At 35.8% G+C, this 24,596-nt stretch overlaps 1 protein-coding gene across 7 annotated transcripts in view; it reads left to right on the forward strand.

The window, feature by feature from the left end:
* The window catches only part of LOC121733704 (death-associated inhibitor of apoptosis 1), a 36,319-nt gene that overhangs the window by 4,541 nt on the left and 7,182 nt on the right, over nt 1–24,596 (forward strand). The window contains exons 1-3 of one of the 7 annotated variants that reach the window (XM_042124051.1): nt 9,258–9,397; nt 18,090–18,197; nt 22,167–22,226. The exons of 1 other annotated variant lie outside the window; for it this stretch is intronic. In XM_042124051.1, coding sequence (XP_041979985.1) covers nt 18,182–18,197; nt 22,167–22,226 — 76 coding nt within the window. In that variant the 5' untranslated portion in view covers nt 9,258–9,397; nt 18,090–18,181. Of the gene's footprint in view, nt 1–9,257; nt 9,398–18,089; nt 18,198–18,315; nt 18,372–18,929; nt 18,947–22,166; nt 22,227–22,835; nt 23,104–24,596 lie in introns of those variants that run through there. 5 more of the 7 variants (XM_042124045.1, XM_042124042.1, XM_042124046.1 and 2 more) reach the window with 5 other exon arrangements.

A 24,596-nucleotide genomic window follows, 5' to 3' on the forward strand; every position in this document is an offset into this window, starting at 1 on the left:
ATATGCGGGGGACTTTGCCCCGGACCCTACTTGGGGTGGCTGCGCCCTCCCCCCCCCCCTTTCCTGGTAATGTAGCTAAGCAAAATGGTGTTGCGTCGTTAGTGTTGAGTTTTAGTTCTTATTCTTTGAAAACAAACTAAGTTATTTATTAAAAATGAAATGAATCTAACCAAAACTAAACACAGATTTTGAGTGTCGTTTGATTAATATGCGGAAGGCTTTGCCCCTGCCCCTCCTGGTAATGTTGCTAAGCAAAATGGCGTCGCGTCATTAGTATTGAGTTTTATTTCTCCTTTTTTAGCAACAAAGTAAGTTATTAATTAAAAGTGAATTTATTCTAACCTAAACTAAATATAGAGTTTTCGAGTGTCATTGGATTAATATGCGAGATCTTTGCCCCCGGTCTTACTTGGTGGGGGGCTGCGCCCCCGCAAACTCCCCCCCTCCTTCTGGTAATGTTGTTAAGCAAAATGGTGTTGCGTGGTTAGTGTTGAGTTTTAATTTTCCTTCTTTAGAATCAACGTAAGTTATTTATTAAAAGTGAAATTAATCTAACCTAAACTAAGCATGCAGATTTTGCGTGTCGTTTGATTAATATGTGGGAGGCTTTGCCCCTGCCCTAACTTGGGGGGGCTGCCCCCCCCCCCCCCCCCCTCCTGGTAATGTTGCTAAGCAAAATGGTGTTGCGTCGTAAATGGTGAGTTTTACTTCTCCTTCTTTAGAATCAAAATAAGTTATTTATTAAAAGTGAAATTAATCTAACCAAAACTAAACATGCAGATTTTGCGTGTCGTTTGATTAAAATGCGGGAGGCTTTGCCCCTGCCCTTACTTGGGGGGGCTGCGCCCCCCCCTCTAAACGGGGGCAAAAGCTAGTTTACTATATACCTGGATACCTATAAGTTATAACCTAGAAGCTCAACGTAATATGTATACTTAGTACTTGCCTCTATTTTGTGATTGGAAACTTCAAAATATTATCAATTTATCATAAAAATGGCTTTTAAAAATAGTGTCAGATAGTGTATTGTCTAAAAATTAAATTTAAAACTCTTTATTTTCCTTATCTTCTGAATTATGTTCAATTGATATGTTATACATAATCCACTTTAAGTAATTTACATAATATTATTGAAGCTTTAAAGCCATTACAACTTTCGAATTTCAAATGAAACTTTGAAGTAAGAACCTTTCCAAGAAATTCATCCCAAAACACATCTATGGCATTATATGGGCCCTTACCCTTAACCATTTAAAATATTTAAGAAAAAACCACGAGGCGCTCAAAACTATTGAGTATTTGAGTCCTATGAAATATCGATAATTTAAGGACTAGCGCACATAATAGCGTTTTGTAAATTAAATTAAATTACCGAATTGTAAATAGTATCTTTTAAACACTCTTAAGTTATCTTTGGAAGAAAGCAACTATAAACTTTTTTTTTTAATATAAATATTTCCCATGAACCTAAACAGTATTTTTTACGTAAAACTCGCACACATGAGATGAAAATATTATGGTACAGGTTATGTATCTGAGTCGAAGTGTGCGCTGGGCCTTATGTGGCATTTTATGAAGATAGACAAAAGGGACGTGAAGAATTGAAGAAATTACTGCAACAATCAACGCCAGAGCCGCTTGCCATTGTTCTTACCAACAAAAAGAAAATATAAGTGCAAGGGAGAGCCCTTGCACTTATATTTTCTTTTTGTTGGTCAAACTCTACGTAGAGACGTAGAGTTTATAAACGTGTTTAAATGTATTTTAATATTATATTATACCGTCGACAGCGGTTTTCCGATAAAAAACTGTAAATTTTCATTGGCAATTTTTTAAGTATCGCACCGATATGTTGCACGATGTATCTAGGTTTCTGTCTTGTTTCTTAATAAAAGTGATCCCTGAGTCGCTCTTGTAATGTACCTGTTCAATATCTAACATCGTACTGGCTAAAATATGTGCGTAAATTAAAAACGCTATTAGGATCGTCTTCTTAAATTTAATGTAATTTTAGGTTCATGTTAAAATTGGGTACCCAATTAGGTTAATATCTCTCATATTTTGTTAAAATATGTAATTTTTTTGATGTGAAGTAATTCGAAATGAAAATAACTAGAATATTGCGTCACATTTCTTTCCATGGGAACATGTTTTCTCGCACGATTTTTCTAAGGAACTTCATCGTGTGAAAATAGCGAACAATTCCAAAGAAAGGTTCATTGAAGACTCTTTCGTCCAACATAACAAGACCTACCGCGTCCCCCGAACGATTAGACACGAGGGTACAATAGGGGGTTATAGTTGATAGGAGAAAGGTCTATCTAAATTGGGCAGCAAGTTCACATACATCCATTGAGGTTCCTTCACACGGTCAGAGGCGACAAAAAACAACACAAAAAACCGTTATGCTCCAAAACGTTCCCATAACTCTTGAATATCTCATTGACGACTATATTTAGGGCCACTTACGTAGATCTGGGTTAAAGTTAACCCAGGATTAAATAATATTTGAGCCGAAATAAACGTGGTATTTAACCCAGACCCGTGCAAGTGGACCGTAGCGCTTAACTCAGGAGTTCGCTTGTTAATTAAAAATATGTTTTGATTTACGTAACAAAAACAACTTATTTACATTTAAATTTAGTTGTTTACGCGACCTGCGATTACCAAATTACTTTTCCTTGTTGTTAAGCTATTAAGATTGGTGTTAGTATACTTTAAATGGTCCTTGGCTAAATGCTTAATTGTGTTGTTTTCGAATAATAATGTGTTTTTGCATCAACTATAATTAATAATAACGTAAACAAACTATTCTCTAACACCGCAACAAACAGTTCAATTAAGAATATTTTGACTAAAGGAAAGCGTTATTTTCTTACTCTATCCAAGTATCTAAGGAGTGCGCAGTAAACATTTGTATAAAGGCGCGGCTAACAACCTAGCTTTCCCTTTTAAACGTTTCACCCCTCACTCAACTGTAAATATAGATAATTATCATTAAGTTGTTGCGTATTACATAGGGGCGCTACGCAAAATACGCTACGAAGCTACTACGTGACGTAACGTACTCTACGGTCTCGTACTACGTTCTACGACGCTACATCGCGTAAATTCGACGTACTTTACATGTGTGTTAACGTGCGTAGAACCTATACTAATGTTAAAAATCTGAGCCTGTTTGTCTGTCTGTCATCTTTTCACGCGTATTATGTTTTTTATTTTTATGAAATTCCGGTATGAGTTCCAGAAAAGGACAGAAGGATTGCTTTATCACTGCTACTCGTAAGTGCTAATATAATGCAAATAGCATTATATTAGCACTTAGCAGATTTTCCCCAAACGAAGTTTCGGACATAAGATTTTTAAGCACTGTTTACAAAAGAATACCTCTGTGGTAGCCTCTGTGTTACCTTGTCCATCAGAATAGTGCGTCTGTTGCACTGCTTTACATGGTTCCTGCGTTCTGAGTTACTTCTTAAAATTTCTATGACATAGAGACTTATATCTATGACATTAAGGTCTTGTCAGCGGTAAAATAACCCTGAATAAACTGTATGCACTAGCTACAACCTCAATTCCACCTGCGTTGCTGAGTTTTACGCGCGTTGCGCGAACTCTACATTTGTATTACCTATGCAATGTTTAAAGCCTAAATAACTAAGTATCTAGATAAATGGTATATTATTGTTATTGAAAACATGATTTCTGGACATACAATTTAGAACTTAACAGAGATCACACAATATACAACAGAATACAGATTCAAAAGAGAACATATTATTGTATTACTCTTGAACATTGCTAGGTCATTTCTCAATCTTAACTTAGATTTAACGTACCTATAACCTAGGTAGGTTTACGTTCTGCATGGAAAATTAGGTAATTTTCCATGCAGAACGTAAACACCTTAATTTGCGATGTGATAATTTTTTACAAATTATCACATCGCAAATTAAGGTGGAGGACGTGTAGTAAATTTTGAGTAAGTAAATAAACCTTGTACCCAAAGAATTAGTAATATTGGTAGGTCATTGCGATCAGACAATAAGTCAATTAACATCTTTTACAAAACATTTGGAATGTCGAACTAAGGTCAATTCAATTGAACTTACAATTATACAACCTCTTGGCCAATTTGAAGAGAACAAAGACTCAGGTAGGCTATACGAAGGAACAATAACTTTTTAATACCCTGGCTATTATAATATCTAGCTGCTGGCACTTAGGGAGGAATATTAATTAATATATTGTACTGTAATAAAATTAAGATTTTGACAAAAACCCCATACATTATCTGTCAAACTCATAATTAAATTGTTGTTAAATCATCAACTGAATGCGGCTGTAAGATTTAATTTTTAGTAAGTACTTAATTATAACTGTAATAAGTTAAGTACATTTACAATTTTGGAACCAATATTTTTTTCAATTGAACCCCAATTAGGCTCATTTCAAACAAATTGCTTAATTTACGTATTCCGAGAATATTTATCTATGACAAGTAAAAAAGAATAAAAAAAACATAGAACACATGGGTCACAAATGTGCGTGGGACCGCTGTGCATTCCATGAATGAGCTCGGTTGGACTTTGAGCCTGCATCTTCGTTCTCACGATGTACCATAGATTATAACACAATACAGACTTTCATTATGTAATTAAATACGTAATAAAATTGGGTAGGTAAGATTTATTGTGTCATATGCATAATGGTTTTATACGTTTGTATAAATAAATAAAAAATATTATTAAATATTTTCATTTTAATACAAAATATTACTGACTGGGTTATACTGAGGCTAAAATATTGATACATGACCTTCTAAGGTCTCCCCTTGTATTAATTGTGATATCATTAAAAGTATTTAAATTCTATTATAACACTGGAACTACTATTTATTATTTTCTATTGGTTTATTGGCTTGTCTGACATTAAAACTTAAAAGGAAAAAAGCTCCTAAAGTAAAACAGATCAAATATCTCTTTTGCTACGGAGAATACTTACCTAATTTCTTTCATGTGTGATGTGCTTAAAAACAAAAGACTTCTCATTTGGTAGTTGTGAGTAGTAACCACATCCTTTATAAGTATCAAGTTAACAATAAAGGATCGACAAGTGCATTCGAAACATCATCTATGTATAAGTATAACTAAACAATTCTATAGTGTTAAGAGGATACACCAGGGGCTAGAGAAATGAAAAAAAAGCACGTGTAATATCTATAGCTGTCTCCCTTACCTCAAGCCTATACCGCAGAACGCGATAGAGACAACTGCAGAAAATCCAGAAAATCAACGATTCGTTGTCCCCTGATTCCTTCTCCAAAACTTAACCGATTTAAGTACTTTTTTCATTAAAGATTTAAAAAAGGCTTGATCTGTGTTCCCATGTTTTGCTTTTTTTGTATAATCTAGCCAAATCTGTTTTCTGGATGTTTGAACACAGCGGAAAATCTGGCCATTTTTTTGGGTTTTTGAACGTTCATATCTTATTTAATAATTAAATTATGAAAAAAAGAAAACATAGGGACATCGTATTAGTGGCCGTAGATATTCAGGAAAAAAATTATAACTCTACTAGCATTATCCAGGGAGGAAACAGGGGACAACGTTTGTATGGAAAAAAGGCGGTGTGGACTCCTCTTAAGTCAAGCTTTCAAAGACCACACCACATTTTGACATTATAATCATCTACTAACGAATTCGCTTGATCGAATGGTTTCAAAGATTTGTAAGTACCCGAAAAATAACCAATTTGTATGCAGTCATAGATCATTTCAACCCTTTTAAATGTTAAATGAATATGCCGTGTCTAAAAGTTCATAGGCTCTGCCTGCAGCTCGTCTAGTCTGCATTCTTTGACCGGCTCTGGTGTCCGGCTCAAGAATGTCCATACCCAGCAACACGAGACGGAAGGAGCGGCGGCGGAAGCGGTCCATACAATTCTGGAAACCTCCAGAAGGTTTTAACGACCTATTGCATCCTTTCAAATACCAACCTTAACCCTTTGAAACTCGGTTCAGTTTGAAGTGGGTAAAGCTACGGTATTTAGCACAAGACGATTACGTGAAACTGTACGCTGACGCGGCTTCAAAATGGCGTACATGCGAAATTCTTGCCACAGCATTTGGAATTTATGTAGTAAATTTTAAGGTTCAAATTGGCTCGAAGTCGAGGTCTATAAGTAGAGCCCTCGCGAACATTCGGGGCTGCGACGCGCAACCGTCTCGCTCCAGTGTACCGTGCATCCTGCGTTAACACAACGTGTAATTTTCCAAGTATTTTTGTTTATCTCCGCAGCCCATAGCCATTACACTACTATGTAGATAAATATCACATGCGGACAAATTCTATACGCCGCCGATTGATTTTCCGCCGCCGTAAGTGTAGCGTGTGCCTGCAATTGGAAAGTCGCAGAAAGTACCATGAGAGTGTCAATTAGACCACACTTATACGGGTTTAGAAATAACCATTGAAATGCGAACGACTATCACGGACCCCCTACCTTGCCTAGTGCCTACTATGCTATTTGGTAATTGTACTGAATTTACCTACCGTTATGTATAAAGGCAGTAACATAGTACTTTGGGACTTGAGTACGTTGGTCCCTAGTCCCAACTCCCAAAATCATTGGCTGTGTTCTTGTAGCTTTAAATTCGATACCACTGAAGAATGTCATATTAATTTTAGTTTTGAACCCACAGAGCCTTGAAGCAGACAATAACAATAAGGAACATAACGACGCGACGGCGTCTCTCATGCTGGGCGCTTTTCGGGCTAATAGTAATGAATAATGATACAGAGAGGAATAATTTTCGATTATCGTCAAATCCCGACCGCCCGCGGCGGCGTATAATGTGTACATACGGTGTTTTATTTTGAAATACTTGAATGGCGTCATCGACGATTGTTGATTAAACAGAGCGGGCCCCGCATGCCATCCGTCTCAATTGTGAACGTTATTGGGAATCAATTGACACCACCAATTGACTCAACGAGCTGGATGAATGACTGTTTCCTACTGCATCGATTTGGCATTGAACTTCAATGGTGGCCAATACTTGGAATGGTCAATAACTTGCTTGCAAGTTTGGAATTCTATTCGTTTATCTATTTTTTCATGCAAGTCAAATGTTTTTTGCAAAACATAGTTAAGTATAAGAGTTGTAGCTAAAAAGAACTGTATCTTTTCTAGCTACAAATATTAGAAATGGTTATGCTAGAAAATGCTACGGTCCAGATTTTACCGTTGCTAACATTACTTACTAACGCGGCGTACCATGTTGCATCCACGCGTCCACATTACTTTACATCAAAACAGGTTGCCCTAAATTTTTGTCAATAAGAATATGAATGAATGGGCTACTTATGCATTAATGAAGGTGATTATATAAGTAGATATTGCGGTGTTTGACTAGCGGTGAAAGTGAGGTCGCGCGCTTTCTATCCGCCATGCTGGTACCGTGTGCCGCAGACATAACGTCAGCCTTGCGAAAGCCGATACGCAAGCTCGACCGTATTGGAAAGCTAGCATCATTTACTTGATCTCTACTCAACTAAGCACTATGAGAGATACGTTAGTTGTTCGTGTGTCAAGTCTATGTTAGCTGAAAACTATGGACTGGGATTGGCAAAACCTGACCAAATTACGAAGGTCGGGTCATCTGCGTATGAGCACAGAATATATATTAGTAGGTATGAGTCAATTTCTTTGATGGTACTTGACATCGAATTTAATAGACGTTAATTGGGTAACATTTTGAAAAGGAGTTTTTTTCGAAATTACTGTTTCACTGGAAATACAGTTTCATTTGAAACTGTCAACGTGTTTAACGGTCAATAACGGGTTGGAAAAATATTACTTACTTAGAAGCCCGTTTGCTGATTTTATGGAGTTACTAGAAATATCGTATATATATACGTATCTAATATCTATTCAATAACCTCACTTAGGTTACCCATACTAGCCATCCTAAAACTAAAATATTTTATACAATACATAACTCCTAAGTCTAACTCTACATTCATAAAAATATTAATGTTAAAACTTGCCTATCCAATAAAAAAGTAGGCAATGTTTTTATACTTAAATGAAATCTATTCGGCCAAGCCATTGGCGTTTATCACAATGCAGTCAACTGGTGATAAGTGGAAAAGGCGATACAGCGGGACTGTGGTGGTGGTGATGATATTGGTGATGTTCTCTGTGATATCCATACTGCCGGCTGTATATGCGACGTACTTTGCCAACAGCGCTTGCATTGAGAAACCTGTCAACCACTTCTTCGTACTCCTAAACGTGTCTGAAGATGCTCTAGATTTGATATTGCAGCCGCCGTAATGTTTGACTAAGGATGTTCAGTTCAATAATAAAATTCTTCCTCTTCATTATTCATTTCTTCAACTCTATTAGAGGTAACTACTCGGCTGCGTCTGAAGATTGGTTAAGTTTTTGAAGTATGAAAATGAACATTTATTTAGTATGCTTTAAGGCCTAAACCGCTGGTAAAATTTGATTTAAAAAGGATCATTAGTATCTTCGTCGTGAGAGTAACACTTCATTGCACATACACTTAAGGCAGTCAGTTTTTTCTTAAGGTCAGGTTATTTGTAGTCCACCATACATAGGGCTATAATCATATCATATTATACCTAGGCGAGGTTCAACATACGACTATTTAAGGAACCTCGCTCTACTGAGCCTCTATACAGCTACTAAGATAAAGAGAACAATACTGTTGATGAAACAAAAGCTTTGTGATTTATTGTTCTGAATGTAGACTACAATGTTCGCTCATCATAGTAGGAATCAGGGTGTAACCGGATAGCAGATCAGACAACCGTCATAGCAAAATAGAGAGCCTAAAATGGATGAACGATTCAAACGTGCGTCCCTTAAACAGAATGTTGCTACACTCTTAACACTGCTATGTTTTAATTAAAATAATAAAGTGTCATTATCACAGTATTAATTTGAATTTTTGAAATCAAAGAAGCCAGCTATTTTGAAATAGTATCAATTAAGATACTATTTCAAGATAGCTGTTTCTTTGGTATTAACCTTATTTTGACTTCAGCACCCTGTTTTAAAAAATATCGTTATTCTGCTGTTTGTTGCAACTCACAGTTGCATGATGTAAAATGTTTTTATATGTAGTAGGTACTAGTGTGATATAATCATATAATTTTGTCATAGATCATTGTTAATTCTCCTATTGTCTACATTGATGACAGCTAGTTGTGGTTCAGCTTACAGTCTCTGTGCTTGTGCCCTGAAGTACAGAATATTGTCGTTAAATTCAAAGGAGGCGCAAGTTTCAAACTTTTAAACGAACTTTACCTACTTACATTAGATTTTGGAGAGTGGACGGCGGACGCGACATTTAAAATACGTTGTGGTGAGTTAAACAATTATTAATTAGTTGTCCAATAAAACGTTAACCAAAAATAAAAGGAAAATTGTAGAAATTACCCCACATTTAACGCGTTCGGAAAATCCAGAATGTAGTTCTAACTTGTGGTTAAACGTCGAGCAGGAAAAAATATGCTAAGTAATGAGTTTCTCTACCCATTATGTTTAATGCACTGGAAACGTACGATAATAGTAGCAATATCAAAGGTTATAATAATATAATTGTAGTATTAATGGTAACAAATTTCAAATGTAGGTAGGTATGTACTTACTTGATTTTACTCAGTCAGACATTGTAGGTAGGGTTGCCATCCGTCCGGATCGTCCTAGTTTGAAGAGCGTCCGGGGTGCGTCCGGCCGGGTTTTTCAAAAGTGTCCGGTTTTAATCCGGACACTTTTGCTGAGAGAAATCCAACTTTTTAACCGGCAGTAATTAACGAAGGATAAAAACTCGCTAAGCATACACACGGATTCTATCACGGACTAGAGTTAGTCAGATTTTTATAAATTCTTGTTGGAAAAGCAAAAAGACGTTATCGTAAATACTGTTTAAGAGATGTCCGGGGAAATAACCACATTTCGGCCAAATGTTCGGGAATTTTGTCGTGCCTTACCGGCGAAGGGAATTTGGGTGATAGCCTACCCCCTTTTTCCCTTTTTTGGGCCCGTTCGTAGCAAAGTTAAAGGTAATGATTTTGGCAGTGTATGTCTAATATATTCAGATTGTTCGTATGTTTTTCAGCCGTAGATGTGATTTCTGTTTCATGCAATAAGGACGGACGTATGAGTACATACGAGAAACTCGATAGCAACAAACTAGGTTGCATTGAACACAATACTCGTATAAGTTACTGGACCGTTTACAACGATAAGATTATATAAACAACTTGTTATAACTTAACGCTATATACTAACTATGCTAAGAAGTGATTATTTTGACTGCCTCTAGTATCGTCAACTTTCCTATGACACTATGTAATAAGCGTCTTCGGGGTTCAGACTGTTTTGCAAGACTTGATCACTGAAGACTGAAGAGTATTAAGCGCGCCGCTGAAGTTTGGTTTGTAAAATGAGTTTGCGAGACGACTCTCGTATCTTCCTTTTTTACAAACCAAACTTACGATTACGATCTTCTATCGTTAGCATACCTCCTATCCTATTTTTTCTGAGGATTTATGTATAATAATGCATTTTCAAATAGGTCTTTCAAAACTGAACTTCATTTACTTGCAACACGAGAACGTTAAAGTAAATTTCTTAATCCTTACGAAGATTATTATTAAGACTACCTAACATGACATGGCTTAAAATATATGTCTTTATTTAAATGACATTTAAGATTAATTACAACTCGTGGGTGCCTTATTTTTAAAGTCGCCGCTAAATGTTCAAACAACACGTTTCAGCTGATACTGCTGATACTTATTAGACATTAATTCAATTGAAAGAATTGGTACAAGATGGTAGCGTATTTAAGCCATGTTTTCAATTCATTGCTGAATTAGTTCCACAGAAATCTCCGCTTCGAGGAAGATAACCAGCAATGTACGTTACACGGTTGTGTTCTATAGGTGCAGTGGTACACAGGTCGCATTACGTCACCCCTTCAAATTTGGCAATGCCAGGCAATCGACCTCGATGTCGTGACTCCACCACTGCGCAATAGTGGATGATAACAAAAAACGCCTTTTTTCTCTGAACTCCGCAACAATTTCGACTTAACTCACAAAGGATTAAACGTACCTACCAACATTATATTTAATATTATGCAAAATGTCAAATCATGAATACATTTTGCAGAAAAGATGCACCGTGTATGTAAATAAAAATTTCTCATGCTAACTGCACATGACTTTTTTTTATGAAATAAGGCGGCAAACGAGCAAACGGGTCACCTGACGGAAAGCAACTAGCATCGCCCATGGACACTCGCAGCATCAGAAGAGCTGCAGGTGCGTTGCCGGCCTTTTAAGAGGGAATAGGGTAATTGGGGAGGGTAGGGATGGGAAGGGAAGGGAATAGGGTAGGGGATTGGGCCTCCGGTAAACTCACTCACTCGGCGAAACACATTACACAGCGCAAGCGCTGTTTCACGCCGGTTTTCTGTGAGAACGTGGTATACGTGGTAAACGAGCTGGCCCATTCGTGGCGAAGCATGGCTCTCCCACGTATGACTTTCTTATTTTAGTCAATTTGTATGATCTTATTATAATAATATTATGACGTCATAATAATTAAAGTCATATTAAGTCATAACTCATACTTATAAATTCGTAAGTGACGTCACGATTCAAAATTGTCTTCTTTGAGATAACTTATTTGTAGCTCTTAAGCATTGTAGGTACCTACCAGGTTTCCCAGAAATTACGACCAAACTGGTAGTACTATCGCCACACATAACGTACTACATCGTAACTTAGGTATATCGTAGTAGGTAGGTACATCGTTTTACCGATGACTGAGTATTGAGTGCATTTATAATATTTTGAGGCTGATTTCTTGTAAGATAGGGTCTACACAGACGGACCGCATTTCAACTGCAATCCAACTGCAAATTGCAGTTCAAGTGCAGTTTGAATGCAGTTGACACGACTGCAATACGACTGCAATAGAACTGCAAACCAAACGCGCAGTCGGATTGCAATTCAGTTGCAGTCGGCGTGCAGTCGTGTGAACTGTTTGGTTTGCAGTTCTATTGCAGTCGTGTCAACTGCATTCAAACTGCACTTGAACTGCAATTTGCAGTTGGATTGCAGTTGAAATGCGGTCCGTCTGTGTAGACCTTTAGACGCAAACTGCTTTGACAAGAAAATGCCTTTTTTGCAATGTATTTAAGCATTTAGGTACTTACAGAAATATATCTATAATCCAATTAATAATTATACTTACGCTGAATTCTGGTTTCCTATCTGCGAGCATTATACCTGAAGGTCATTTGGTTGCGACACCCGTGGACAATCGATGGCGTTGCTCGTGGGAAACCATTGTCATGGTGGTTAGTCAAGAAGGTCGCTACCTACCATACGATAATGAAGTACATGCTCCGCTGGTGTTTTTGTATCGGTTTTTCTGTGGGTACTGCTGTCTGCTAGCTCCGACGACCAACGTGTTGTTATTCTTGTTTTTTTTTGTGTAGTTGCGTGGTAGTTGCTTAATATATTACTTACATATGTATTATAATTAGCAAAGGGCCTACTTAATATTGATAATTTTAAAATCGAACAAAAAAATCAATAAATAATTGTTTATAACTTAAGTTACTTAAATTTTGATAGGTAAGTGATAGCCTAAAAAATTATAAAAATCGGCCAAGTGCGTGTCGGGCTACGCGCAATATAGGGTTCCGTAGTACCACTAGTTTTTTGAAATTTTTTGTATGGTCAATGAATGTACATTTATAACGTGTTTAAGAAGTTACTAAAAACATCAAGTTACTTTCAAAGAAATTTGAACGAGAAGTTCCTTTATACTTTGTCGAATACATTTTTTTTAGTTTTTTTTATTTATTTATTCGTTTATTTTCATAAATCATACATGTATTAAAATATACTCTCCATAAACCACGAAGGTTTGTCCGGAGTTGATCGACTATTACTCAATAACTTGTGAAGTCTTCTTAGCCGTGATAGTTTTCCTTTTAAATTCAGCATAATATTTCCTACTCCCGTGAATTTTTCACATTTCCAGAAACAACCGTTTAGCTGGTAGAAGGGACGACACTGGACTCTAACGTATTTTTCCACTTAAAAACTTAATATTTCACAAAAGGATCCCTAAATCAGAAAATTATTTATTCAGAATATCCATAATATTTTTAAATAAAAAAACCTTTCCTACGACACCCCACACGATGGGGTGGGCGCGAAAAAAATAATCATCCCCGCTTGATGTGTACAGTGTAGGGGAGGTACAATAATTTTTTTTTTTATTTGATGTACCATTTTGTCGGCAAGATTTATCATTAATATGTGTATTTATGCCAAATTACAGCTTTGTATGTCCTATAGTCTTTGAGCAAAACCGCGGACAGACATATAGACGGACAGACGGACGGACACACCGAAACTATAAGGGTTCCTTGTTGAGTACGGAACCTTAAAAATGATCCCGAACTATTTTTAATGCGTTGACCACTACGTGCTTGGAAACTTTAAAAATTAATTTATTTTAAACGTATTTTACGAGTATAACATTGTATAAGACTATAAAAACCTAGAGTTCTTTATTCGTCATTTAAGCACTGTGTTCCAAAAAGTTGACCACGAAGCAAAAAGTATTGGACACTGATGCGGGCTTGTGGTATAACAGGTGTACTGAATACGAAAATAATTTTATTTTCCTCTAAAAACCTAGACTAAGTACTTTTCAATGGAGGGACAGATTTAATCATATCACACTATTTACACTCATATTATAAAGGCGAAGTTTGTGAGTTTGTTACTTCTTCGTCTAAACGGCTGAAGCGATTTCAATAAAATTTTGTATGGAGTTAGTTGATACCCTGAATTAATACATAGGGTTTTTTACTTCGGGAAAATATCACGGGGCACGGCTAGTCAGAAATGAACACATTTCCTTCTTTATGAACTCTTTAAATGAAAAATGTTTCTTAAAGCACTAAGTACCTAATAACAGTGATTCCCTGAAAGCAATGTCACAGAATATATATTAGTAGTACCAAGCAAAGTTTCTATACTATTATCTGTTTGATTTTAAGCAGCTCATGCAAACATAACCTCTAGGGCCTAGGACCTAGGTAGTAGGCTCTAATAATGGTGGACTATACGCATTGTTATTGGAATTATTGGTATTATTGGTATTCAGAAGTCCATCTTTTTTTTTATGAAATAATGGGGCAAACGAGCAAACGGGTCACCTGATGGAAAGCAACTTCCGTCGTCCATGGACACTCGCAGCATCAGAAGAGCTGCAGGTGCGTTTCCGGCCTTTTAAGAGGGAATAGGGTAATAGGGGAGGGTAGGGATGGAAAGGGAAGGGTTATAATAGGGGAGGATAGGGAACACAGCGCAAGCGCTGTTTCACGCCGGTTTTCTGTGAGAACGTGGTATTTCTCCGGTCGAGCCGGCCCGTTCGTGCCGAAGCATGGCTCTCCCACGTATAAAATCTTGGACGATTTGGATGTTCTTCAGACTTAAAAGCAAAATATACTTACCTAATAAATTATATTATGACGAGTGGTTTTGGGTCTAGCCATTTAATTTTTGTGCAATCTAAAAACATAGCCACTAATGTGGAAGATATTGATTATGCATAGATAGAAGAAGACAAAGTGCCAAGTGACGGCTAAGCGTATTGAATATTCCCCGTCTAAAGCACAGACATAGACAATTAGACATAATAGCAGAGCAAAGTAGTTTAGATCCACTTTAACCATTCACATCCGCGTCTATCGAGATTACTTTAGAGAAGGGATTAGATCGGAGGCGTTGAGTCAGCGGCGTGGCCCAAATTCCAGAGAACACCATCCAGCCGATACTCAACTGAATATGCACCTAAAGTTAAGGATATAAGAGTAAATTTGAAACGAAAAAGCACCTCTAAAGAGCCGTTGTTTCATGGTTTAGCTGTCTATGTGGCATTTAATGTCTAGCAAATGCTTTATGGATGTTACGGCGCGGTTAAACTAAGTTTAGCCTATGGTCTTCCGAGATCGTATTTATGATAAATTGTATTGCAAGATAGAAGCCCCGACAGGCATAGTTAGCTCTATTCGGATCTGGCCTTTGAAGTTTGAAATCTTTTTCTAATGTTTTCTACTAATTTAGTAATCTAATAAATAATCAAAAATACCTATTTAGTACAGGCTGGATACCAGGTATTTTTGAAGATCTTACGTACGTAACGTACTTATTTATTTATTTATTTATTTATACTTTTTGCACAATGTACAATGGCGGACTTAATGCCATATGGCATTTTCTACCAGTCAACCATTGGGTGGTAGCAGAGACAAAACTAAAAGACACAGGTGCTTCCTGTTTGGAGAAAATAATCGATGTTCAAGAAATAAATAATGTAAATATATAAACAATAAATACTGATAAATATAATAACAAATATTAGGCAATACTGATAAATATAATAACTTATATATTTTAGTTAAGTTTACAGTCTAGTTTTTCATTTGTAAGTTAAGAATTTTCTAAATTTTAAGGACTACATCTAGACTATATCATTAAAAAGTTGTTACTATTGAATCCCGATCATAAAATTTAACGCGTGAAACAATTTTGAGTAAACGTACAGCGAAGGCTTTGTTCATATAAATAGGGCTTTGGCGCCCTGCATAAAAGTTACTATTATTAGAGAAGCGACCTTCAGGGCTGCTATGCAGTGTTGGCTCCAACAGTCCTATTTTCCAAGAATCGTGATGCACGCGAGCACAGCTCGCATTTTTTACAGTTTGCACTGCGGAGCTGTGATTTTTGATACTTTGCTCAATTTTTGGGTACAGTAATAAATATAGCAAAATGTTCTTGAAGTGTATAAAATACTGCAACTTATTCATTACTAGATGTAAGAAACAAACGAACGAGGTAGAGTTTTCGTAACCGAAAAGTTAAGATTGTTCTTATTCTTATTTTTTGCAGACCTAATACTAACTTTGTTAGTCCTTTCGTTCCTGTTGATCCAGACAAATGTAAAAACTAAAACCCTAACAATACCAATTGTTTTCTTTGATGCTCATTCTACAACTTTTAAAACTATATCGTAAAAAGTAAATATTTTAATCTTTAGAAATCAAATATTAAACAAAATTGTCGTGTCACGGCTCAAGACGAGCACGATTCACTATACGTATTCTTAGCGCCGGCCTACCTGTGGAGTAAAAAAAGTATTCTGGCTGTACGGCCGCGTCGGCGCTTTTGAGATAATTTATAAGACTCTACCTTTCTCGGAATTTCGAAATCTTACCGAGATAGCCCCGTACCCAGCATCAGGGAATGGAATGTAACGGAGTTCAAATAAAAAAGCCTCGTATTGTGTCGAGTTTCATTGTGAGATCTCGTAGGTACAAATTCTTAGGGCGATTACTTTTTACGAATTTATCAATGTTACGTAAAACTAATTTCCACGCTATTACCAGCACAATTGACGTCATTTGTTATAATTTGTTAGGTGGGATTATCAAATACTTGATTTGAAAATCATTAGTTTCGTTTATCGATATCTCCGACTTCGACAAAGATTGATACAGGAGGAAGTCGTCTGTAGCCCACTGCCTAGAGTTCATAATCATAATATTATATGTTGTAAGTAGGGTTGCCATCCGTACTTTATTATAAAGTATTGTATGTATGTTATTTCAGGCAATTGTACTTTGTACTTTACGAAAATAATAAAGTACGCAAAAATACTTTATTTCAAACTAGATGACCCTATGAACCTCGTTCATCCACGAATGTTTCAAGATCAAAATAAGCCAAAGCGGTTCAGAATAGGTTTCAGAATAGAGAAGGTCCATTCTCGAATTTTAAAGAAACTAACAAAGTACAGAATTCATTTTTATTTTTACAGATAATTTTATAAATTGTACTTTATTTTTATACTGTGTACTGTTTTTTTTTCCCCTAAAGTAGCCGATGTACTTTATTTGCAAAAAATAAAGGTGGCAACCCTAGTTGTAGGGGCTATAATGAATAGTTTTTAGATTTTGTAGGCGAGCACTCTAGTCTCTAAGTTTATGATTATGACGTCTTATTAAATAGAATAGAATTAAACGAAAAAAAAATATCTAGAATTAAACGCCGAAATACAGTACTTTTTACATTATCAATAGGTATATAACGGGGTTTCAACGAACTTACCTCAGTTTTGGTGAAGGCTGGTTGGTACTTTGTACTCCAGTTGGCAACAGTGTTGCAACTTTAAAAATTAATAAAGCTCATTGCGAAAATAGATGTTTCAAGCAAAAAGCAATTGAAAATAAATTTAAAAGTTCTTCTAAATACGCAAGACTTGTACAGCCAATTTCTGGAATTTATTTAAAAAAATAAGCATTGAATAAAACTTCGTGTTTACGGCTAAACACATAAAGTAGGTAATAGGTGAATAAGCAAATAAGCTTAATAATCAATTCAGTATTTTGGCATTTTATTAATTAAAGCTTTGCCCAATAGATAAGCAAATAAGCTTTTGAAGTATTTTAAAAATTGATTTGCCCAATATTCTGGAGAAACGTATAAGCTGGCAATATCGATAAACTGCATCCCACCCGGCCAGACGCGGGTTCTGGGAAAAGGCCGCATACCACGCCGCGGGCTACCATTGGTCGGACCGAATGCACTCACTTAAATCCCAACGACGCTCTTATTTTTTCAGCCTCCATGTTCCATTGCCTGGAAATGTTACAATAGTTAGGTACAGTAGTTAAAGCTTACAAAGTCATAAACCTAGGCTAGGTGTGAAACAGTATGCTAAGGCCTATGCATCTCGATCTAGATTCTAGATAATGAAGAAGTTTCATAAAAATGATACTAGAAATCTGTTACACTGTTTTACTAATTAATGTTCTTGTTGAGGAAGACTTCTCTAGATTCCTCATCTAGAAGAATCTAGAGAAGTCTTCTAGACTTAATTTAAAAGTAACGAAAATCAAAATAAAAGTAAGTAAGTACCTACTTAATTGAAATTCGTGCACAATTATTGTATTTCAGATTTTACATGTGTTTCACTCAACCGATTGCGACTTTTTGACCACTTCTTTTTTCCGGGAGAACCCCGGAATTCCGGGAGAGTCGGCAACTCTATGTTACACTGTACAGGTAGCAGTTTATATAATTAAATTAAACCTTGCTAGTGTTTACAAAGTTGTTAATTTTTATGGTCTCATAACTTTATGACTAACTCTTCAATAGATGTTGATGCATGTATGTCATAAATTTAGTCGTCAGTGCCACCTCAAACTATTAGCTCATGCGCCGTTGATAAGGAATTACGTAAGTGTCGTAGATCAAACATTTTCTCAATGCACATTGCACCATTGCACGCAAGAAAACATGTTAAATCGATTTTCCTTACCTACATCCTACACACCTCACAAGTCACAAATCACAATAGGCAGTAGAGTTGCAGTCTACGATATTTTGTCGCAGAGAGCTCACGCTAAATTCGATTTTAAAAAAAACTCGTTATAATCCTATCTCGCCAGTGCCAGTGCATTTAACTTTGCATACAATTTTGGAACACTGAACAGTGAACACACAATATAAAAAAAAAGAAACAAAAAAGTAATGACTGCATCACTCGCGTTAAAAATTACATTTTTTTATTTTGTGAATAATTATTGTGAACTTTGATTCTGAATGACGACAAGTGATTTGCTACTAACAAATTAATAAAATCTGAGCAAGCTCCATTGATTTATTTAGTTGTGTTATAATTTATCAGAAAGATAGGCCATGACTACTTCTGAATAAATTTGAATCAAATATTTTCAGAATGTTGAACTATATTATGTTGCCTACCATACGATCAGGATTTTGTTGGGAATAAACATAAGTACATAATTGAGGTAAGAAGCATTTAAAAATAGGTAAACGGTTTCATTATTTTTGTATATAAGTATAGTAAAAAAAGTTTTTACCAAATTATTTATTATTGTGTTGTTGTTTACTTACTTGCTGGATTGAAACGAAAAATTGCGTTTCTATTTGAATAAATCAAGATTTGTTCAGTGTTCTTTTGACGATTGACATGATTGTTCGACGTTCGTATATGAAGGTTTAGGGATGGGAATGACAGCTGCGAAGCACGTGGAATGGAATGGCAGATGTGTTCCGCCCGCGCACGAGCAAGCTGTTGGCACACCTGCCTAACTTACCTTAATTTTTTATATAAGTAGGTATCTCCGCATGCCAGACGGCAAATGGCATCTGCTCCCAATCATGTTTATAGTTAATACCCGTGGTTAATACTTACATAATATTTTGGGAATGCAATTTAATATTTAAGAGATTTTGTTGTAACTTATGACTTATCCCTAAAATTATAAAAATATCTCTTCAAGAAATATCTTGTACAACTCGACAAGGCTGTTTATGAACGTGGTGAGAAAAGGAACTAACGCTTCCATCATACAAAAACGTCATTTTTGACAGTTCTCCTTTACCAGCAGCGCCCCGTCCACGTTCATTTAAAGCCTTGGAGCACTTTAGTATTTCCTATCAAATACAATATTAATAATAATTAATCCTATTTGGTATCCGCATCATGTCCGCAATTCCGCATCCTTATATTTTATTACCAACCTTACAGGGTACAAAATTGGAAGAATAATATGAAATATGTATGTACCTACCTACTTACCTAGAAAAAAAACCTTAAGTATATCTCAAAATCGATTCTTTATCAAGTCTATTTCAAGCTTTGAAATAAAGAATATCTTTAAATCAAAGCTGATTTAAAGATATTCTTCTCCATGTAAAGATAGACACCGACGCCCCCACCGAATAATCGGACAATCGTAAAAACGAAAATGTTCAGGAGAGCCGAAAAACTGATTTTTGTTAATAACACCGTCAAAAAAAACCATCAAAGACTTTTATATCTCAAATGAAAGCTAATTTTTTTGCCTATCTTGCTATCTTAACAATATTTAATTACCACTAAAGGTTTTTTAAATAAAGCAAAATGCAACTTATCGTTCTGAAGTAGGTAAAGCTCTAATCATTATTGTCTATTGCATGATTATTCGGGTAATTTTGTGTTTCGACTGCAATAAAATGCACATATAATATCTCATTGCAATATTATTCGGGGAAATTGTTTGGGCTAAGAATATTAGTAAACACCTGTGGCGGTACCCACAATTCGCCTAACATTCCTGCATCGCGCTATCGAAGTTTCTGAGAACGGCAAGATATATACAACGTCTGAAATGACGTCAGTGGGCTTCGGCCTGACCGAGCATGCTATCTCGCTCGGTCGGAAGATCTTCCTTTTCAGCCGCCACTAACAACGTTAAATTGGTGACCCCGACAACACAAGCGCATCGAAGAATACCACAGGTCTTCGGGGGGGAGTGATGTGGCGGTACCCACAATTCGCCTAACATTCCTGCATCGCGCTATCGAAGTTTCTGAGAACGGCAAGATATATACAACGTCTGAAATGACGTCAGTGGGCTTCGGCCTGACCGAGCATGCTATCTCGCTCGGTCGGAAGATCTTCCCGTTTCGGCCGCCACTAACAAAGTTAAACACCTATTACTTTACTATTCGGTGATTAAAAAATATTGTACACTTTATAATTATAGTCATTGTCGTTTATTCCAATGATTTTCTACTATAGGTAAAATAAAAATAATATGTATTTTTGTTTTAATACATTCATTATTTGATGACATAAATGACATTCTTGCAATCGAAACAGCTCTAGGTTCAAAAAAATACACTCTGGAGACTGGCTCTATCATTTTAATAGTACTTTTAATCATTGCAGTTAACTAAAATGTTAATCATAGCCCTCATCGCCGCTAGAGTTGGTGTCACAATAATCAATATCATATTATGTTCTAATAAAATGAATGATAATGGCAGAAAATTGCATTAGACAGTCTTCCGAGAGCATCATAGGCTTTTCTTATATGACGGTGCTTTAATCGTCGACTTCTATCTCGTAATACAGTTCAATGTAATCGGGATTAAAATTATGTTAAAAACTTCTCAAGTTACAATACAATATTCACACAAAACACTATAACAGCACATCTTATAGAAGCTAGCAATCGTATTCCTAATTAAATACTGAATTAGGTCCCATTAGGACCTGCAGGACAACTTCCACGAATAATGTTTGTAACAAGTTTTATACGTGGGAGAGCCATGCTTCGGCACGAATGGGCCGGCTCGACCGGATAAATACCATGTTCTCACAGAAAACCGGCGTGAAACAGCGCTTGCGCTGTGTTTCGCCGAGTGAGTGAGTTTACCGGAGGCCCAATCCCCTAACCCCCTCCCTATTACCCTATTCCCTCTTAAAAGGCCGGCAACGCACTTGCAGCTCTTCTGATGTTGCGAGTGTCCATGGGCGACGGAAGTTGCTTTCCATCAGGTGACCCGTTTGCTCGTTTGCCCCCTTATTTAATAAAAATAAAAAAAATAAAAAATGACAAAAATTGCCAGCAAAAACCCCACAATAGCACATTGTCTGATTATTCGGTGGGGGCGTCGACACGGTTTATTTCTTTAATTCTGAACTAACTTCCGCTTCCGCTATTGTTTCATAATTTGAAACTACATACCTACCTACATTTCATTAAGAACCTTTTAAACTTTCGACCGGTTAGTTGCCGGCTGAGAACTATAAATTCGTGTGGCAGGTGAACTTAACACGGTCATGATTCGTTTTTCTCACATTAATTGTTTAATTCTGTTCAAAAGTGTATATTCAATAATTCTGTATTCTATTTTGTAAAGTGGAACGTTTTAAATTTTCGAATAAGTTATAAGAGGAAATAATACAATTAAGTAATAATATGGAGTCATACTTCACTGAACTAAATTCAATCAACAATGGACTTGTATCTTGGCGACGAATTCGAGCAACTCTATCTAATCTTTTTACGTTATGTGTATTATAATATCCTCGTTATCTTAGTACCTACTCAGTATATTTACAATATTGTGTGGCTCTCCAATAGAAGGTGCATTTATATAACATTTACCTATTGTACACTTTATTAAATTAACTAAATAAATTCAAGAAGTGACGATAATTTTTTCTTCTCTTAGGAATGGAAGAAAATCCTACACCTGGCGAGGATGAAAATGCTACTTCTACATCTCAAGGAGGTATGTACTTTTAAATATTTTTGGTAAGTAAGTATTTAATATATATTTTATGCTGTGATTTTTTGGGAAAAAAAGAAAATATGGTTCTGTTCTGTTAAATTTTTCTCCCAAACTTTGAGGTTTTGTGATATTACTTACATACCTATATTATGAAAGTTTTAATTTGTTTACTTGGTAGTAGGACTTGTATACGTGTACAGTTGGTACTTGGTATGGTGTAAAATTTTACCATTTATATTTTTTACTTAGCTTTCTTGTAGTTTTGTATGACACCGAAATAAATCGATTTTACCTGTTATTCATTTTCAAAGGCTAACTGCGATCTAAACACTTCCAGTACTTAATCAACGTTTTCATTAAGAAAAATATAAATTTTTCTTCCCTATAAAAAGCCAAAATTATTTAACCAATACCAAAGAATTGCTGAATCGCGTTTTGGCGGTCCAGCCGGAAGCCAAAACAGCCTCGAGTCTCGACTCGATTAGCGCCAGACGCCCGGTGTCCTCTCAAGTCTCAATACCATAAAGTCGGTTTTTGCTTGTCATTCGTGACCGAATGAAGTTGCGAGTTGCGAGTAGCGAGTAGCGAATGAGCGCGCGCGACTCGCTTCGACATTCACCGAACAGTCGAGTCGACCACAGAACCTCACTAACAGCTATTGACGTAAGCCGTACCGCGCACGCTTATCGAAGCGGGGAGTGTTCGCGTAGTTCTAGGCGCCACCCGTCTGTTTTCAGTTTATAGAAATAAGTAATAATGTGGTTACAGTTATATAAAATATAAGATATTGTGTGTGTGTGTTTGACATTCGTTTCGTTTGGATTTGAAGTGATACCTATCTGTGATTTGCTTTGGCTTAAAATGGAAACAGTAAGAGGTAATTATTTTTTCCTTAAATAAGGCTAATAACGAGGACGTATGATTCGGCGAAACGGCTACGTCGATAAAAATACTTTTCCGTTGCGTTAGTACCACGATAACAAGTTATTTGTGGGTATGTTAAACATTAAAATTAAGTAATTTGGAAAGTGAAGCATTTTTCTAAATTATGTACCTAGGTTAGGTACCTTATCTGATGCTGTTTCCAAGAAGCATACGATAGTTCTGTTACACGGAAGTAGTATTTAACATGATAATTAATATAGTGAGTTCACAAAAAATGTTTTTGATACAAAACAAAACAATAAATAATGATTTGCAACAACAACCAGTACCTAGCCACTGCTTTGCTTCCATTTATTTAAGTGTTTAAAAAGTATTAAATATTCAGGCAAACACCTCCATATAAGTGTTAAAAAGTTTTTATTTTATTCAGTAAAGAAAATTTGTATAAATACGAATAAATTTGAATTGATAGAAACTCTGATGTAGGAAATGTAATAAATAAATCTTCTAGCGCCATCTCTTAGTGATTCATTGAACCTTATCATATACTTATCCTATATTTTGTTGTAAATAGATGCTATATTAATACCTCGATTGTGGAAAAACCAGACACAATAGCTTATCTACTGTTATCGCGGTCGCCGGTGACCGCTTGGGGCTTGAGACCGTATGGGGCTTGAGACCGTATGGGGCTTGATGAATAAATTCATCAAGCCCCATACGGTCACCGGTGACGAGACAATAGGAATTCTATTGTGTCTCATTTTTCCACAATTGACGGGTTAATTAATTTTAGTCTTAGTAAATTCGTCAGAGAAGCACTGAATTGTTTATTTCAAGTTTAATTATTATTAAAAGAAATGGCTTGGAAGGATAATCATAATTATTCTCAATTTTATATCTACTCTTGTTCAAGAAACAAAGAACAAACAAGTTGCTTATCAAAGGCAAATAATTAAATAACCATTATTAATTATTAACATAATCACTTTTCAAAGAACATTTTGAAATCTTTGTTTCTAGCTAGTTAATACCTACATAATATCTTGACTTATTAATATTAATTATTATATTTTCCAAATACAGATACAATGTGTAACATTTACTTATAATTTATAAATCATACCAAAACACAAAACTTCTAATGGATTCAACAAAACAACAAAACTCAAGGCCTTATTAGACTTGTTTATACACCCAATAGAGCCCCAAATTTGTGAGTAGAATTATGACATCACTTGATTTGTAAACAAGGTGTCTAGTACATGTTATGTTTTTTTTTGTAGGATTTACACCCATAAATAACTTGCAGACCAACACACAGAACCGCTAAACCACAGGTTAACAAAATGCATATATGTATTACATAAATGCAAAACATATTGATTTACTTTTTATGGCAGTATTTTAGTACTTATATCATTAGTAAAAAAGGTTTTTATTATAAGCAACCACTCAAGATATAAATCTAAGCTCAGCAATTAT

The sequence above is a fragment of the Aricia agestis genome, chromosome 14 (assembly GCF_905147365.1).
Source record: "Aricia agestis chromosome 14, ilAriAges1.1, whole genome shotgun sequence".
Lineage (NCBI taxonomy): Eukaryota > Metazoa > Arthropoda > Insecta > Lepidoptera > Lycaenidae > Aricia > Aricia agestis.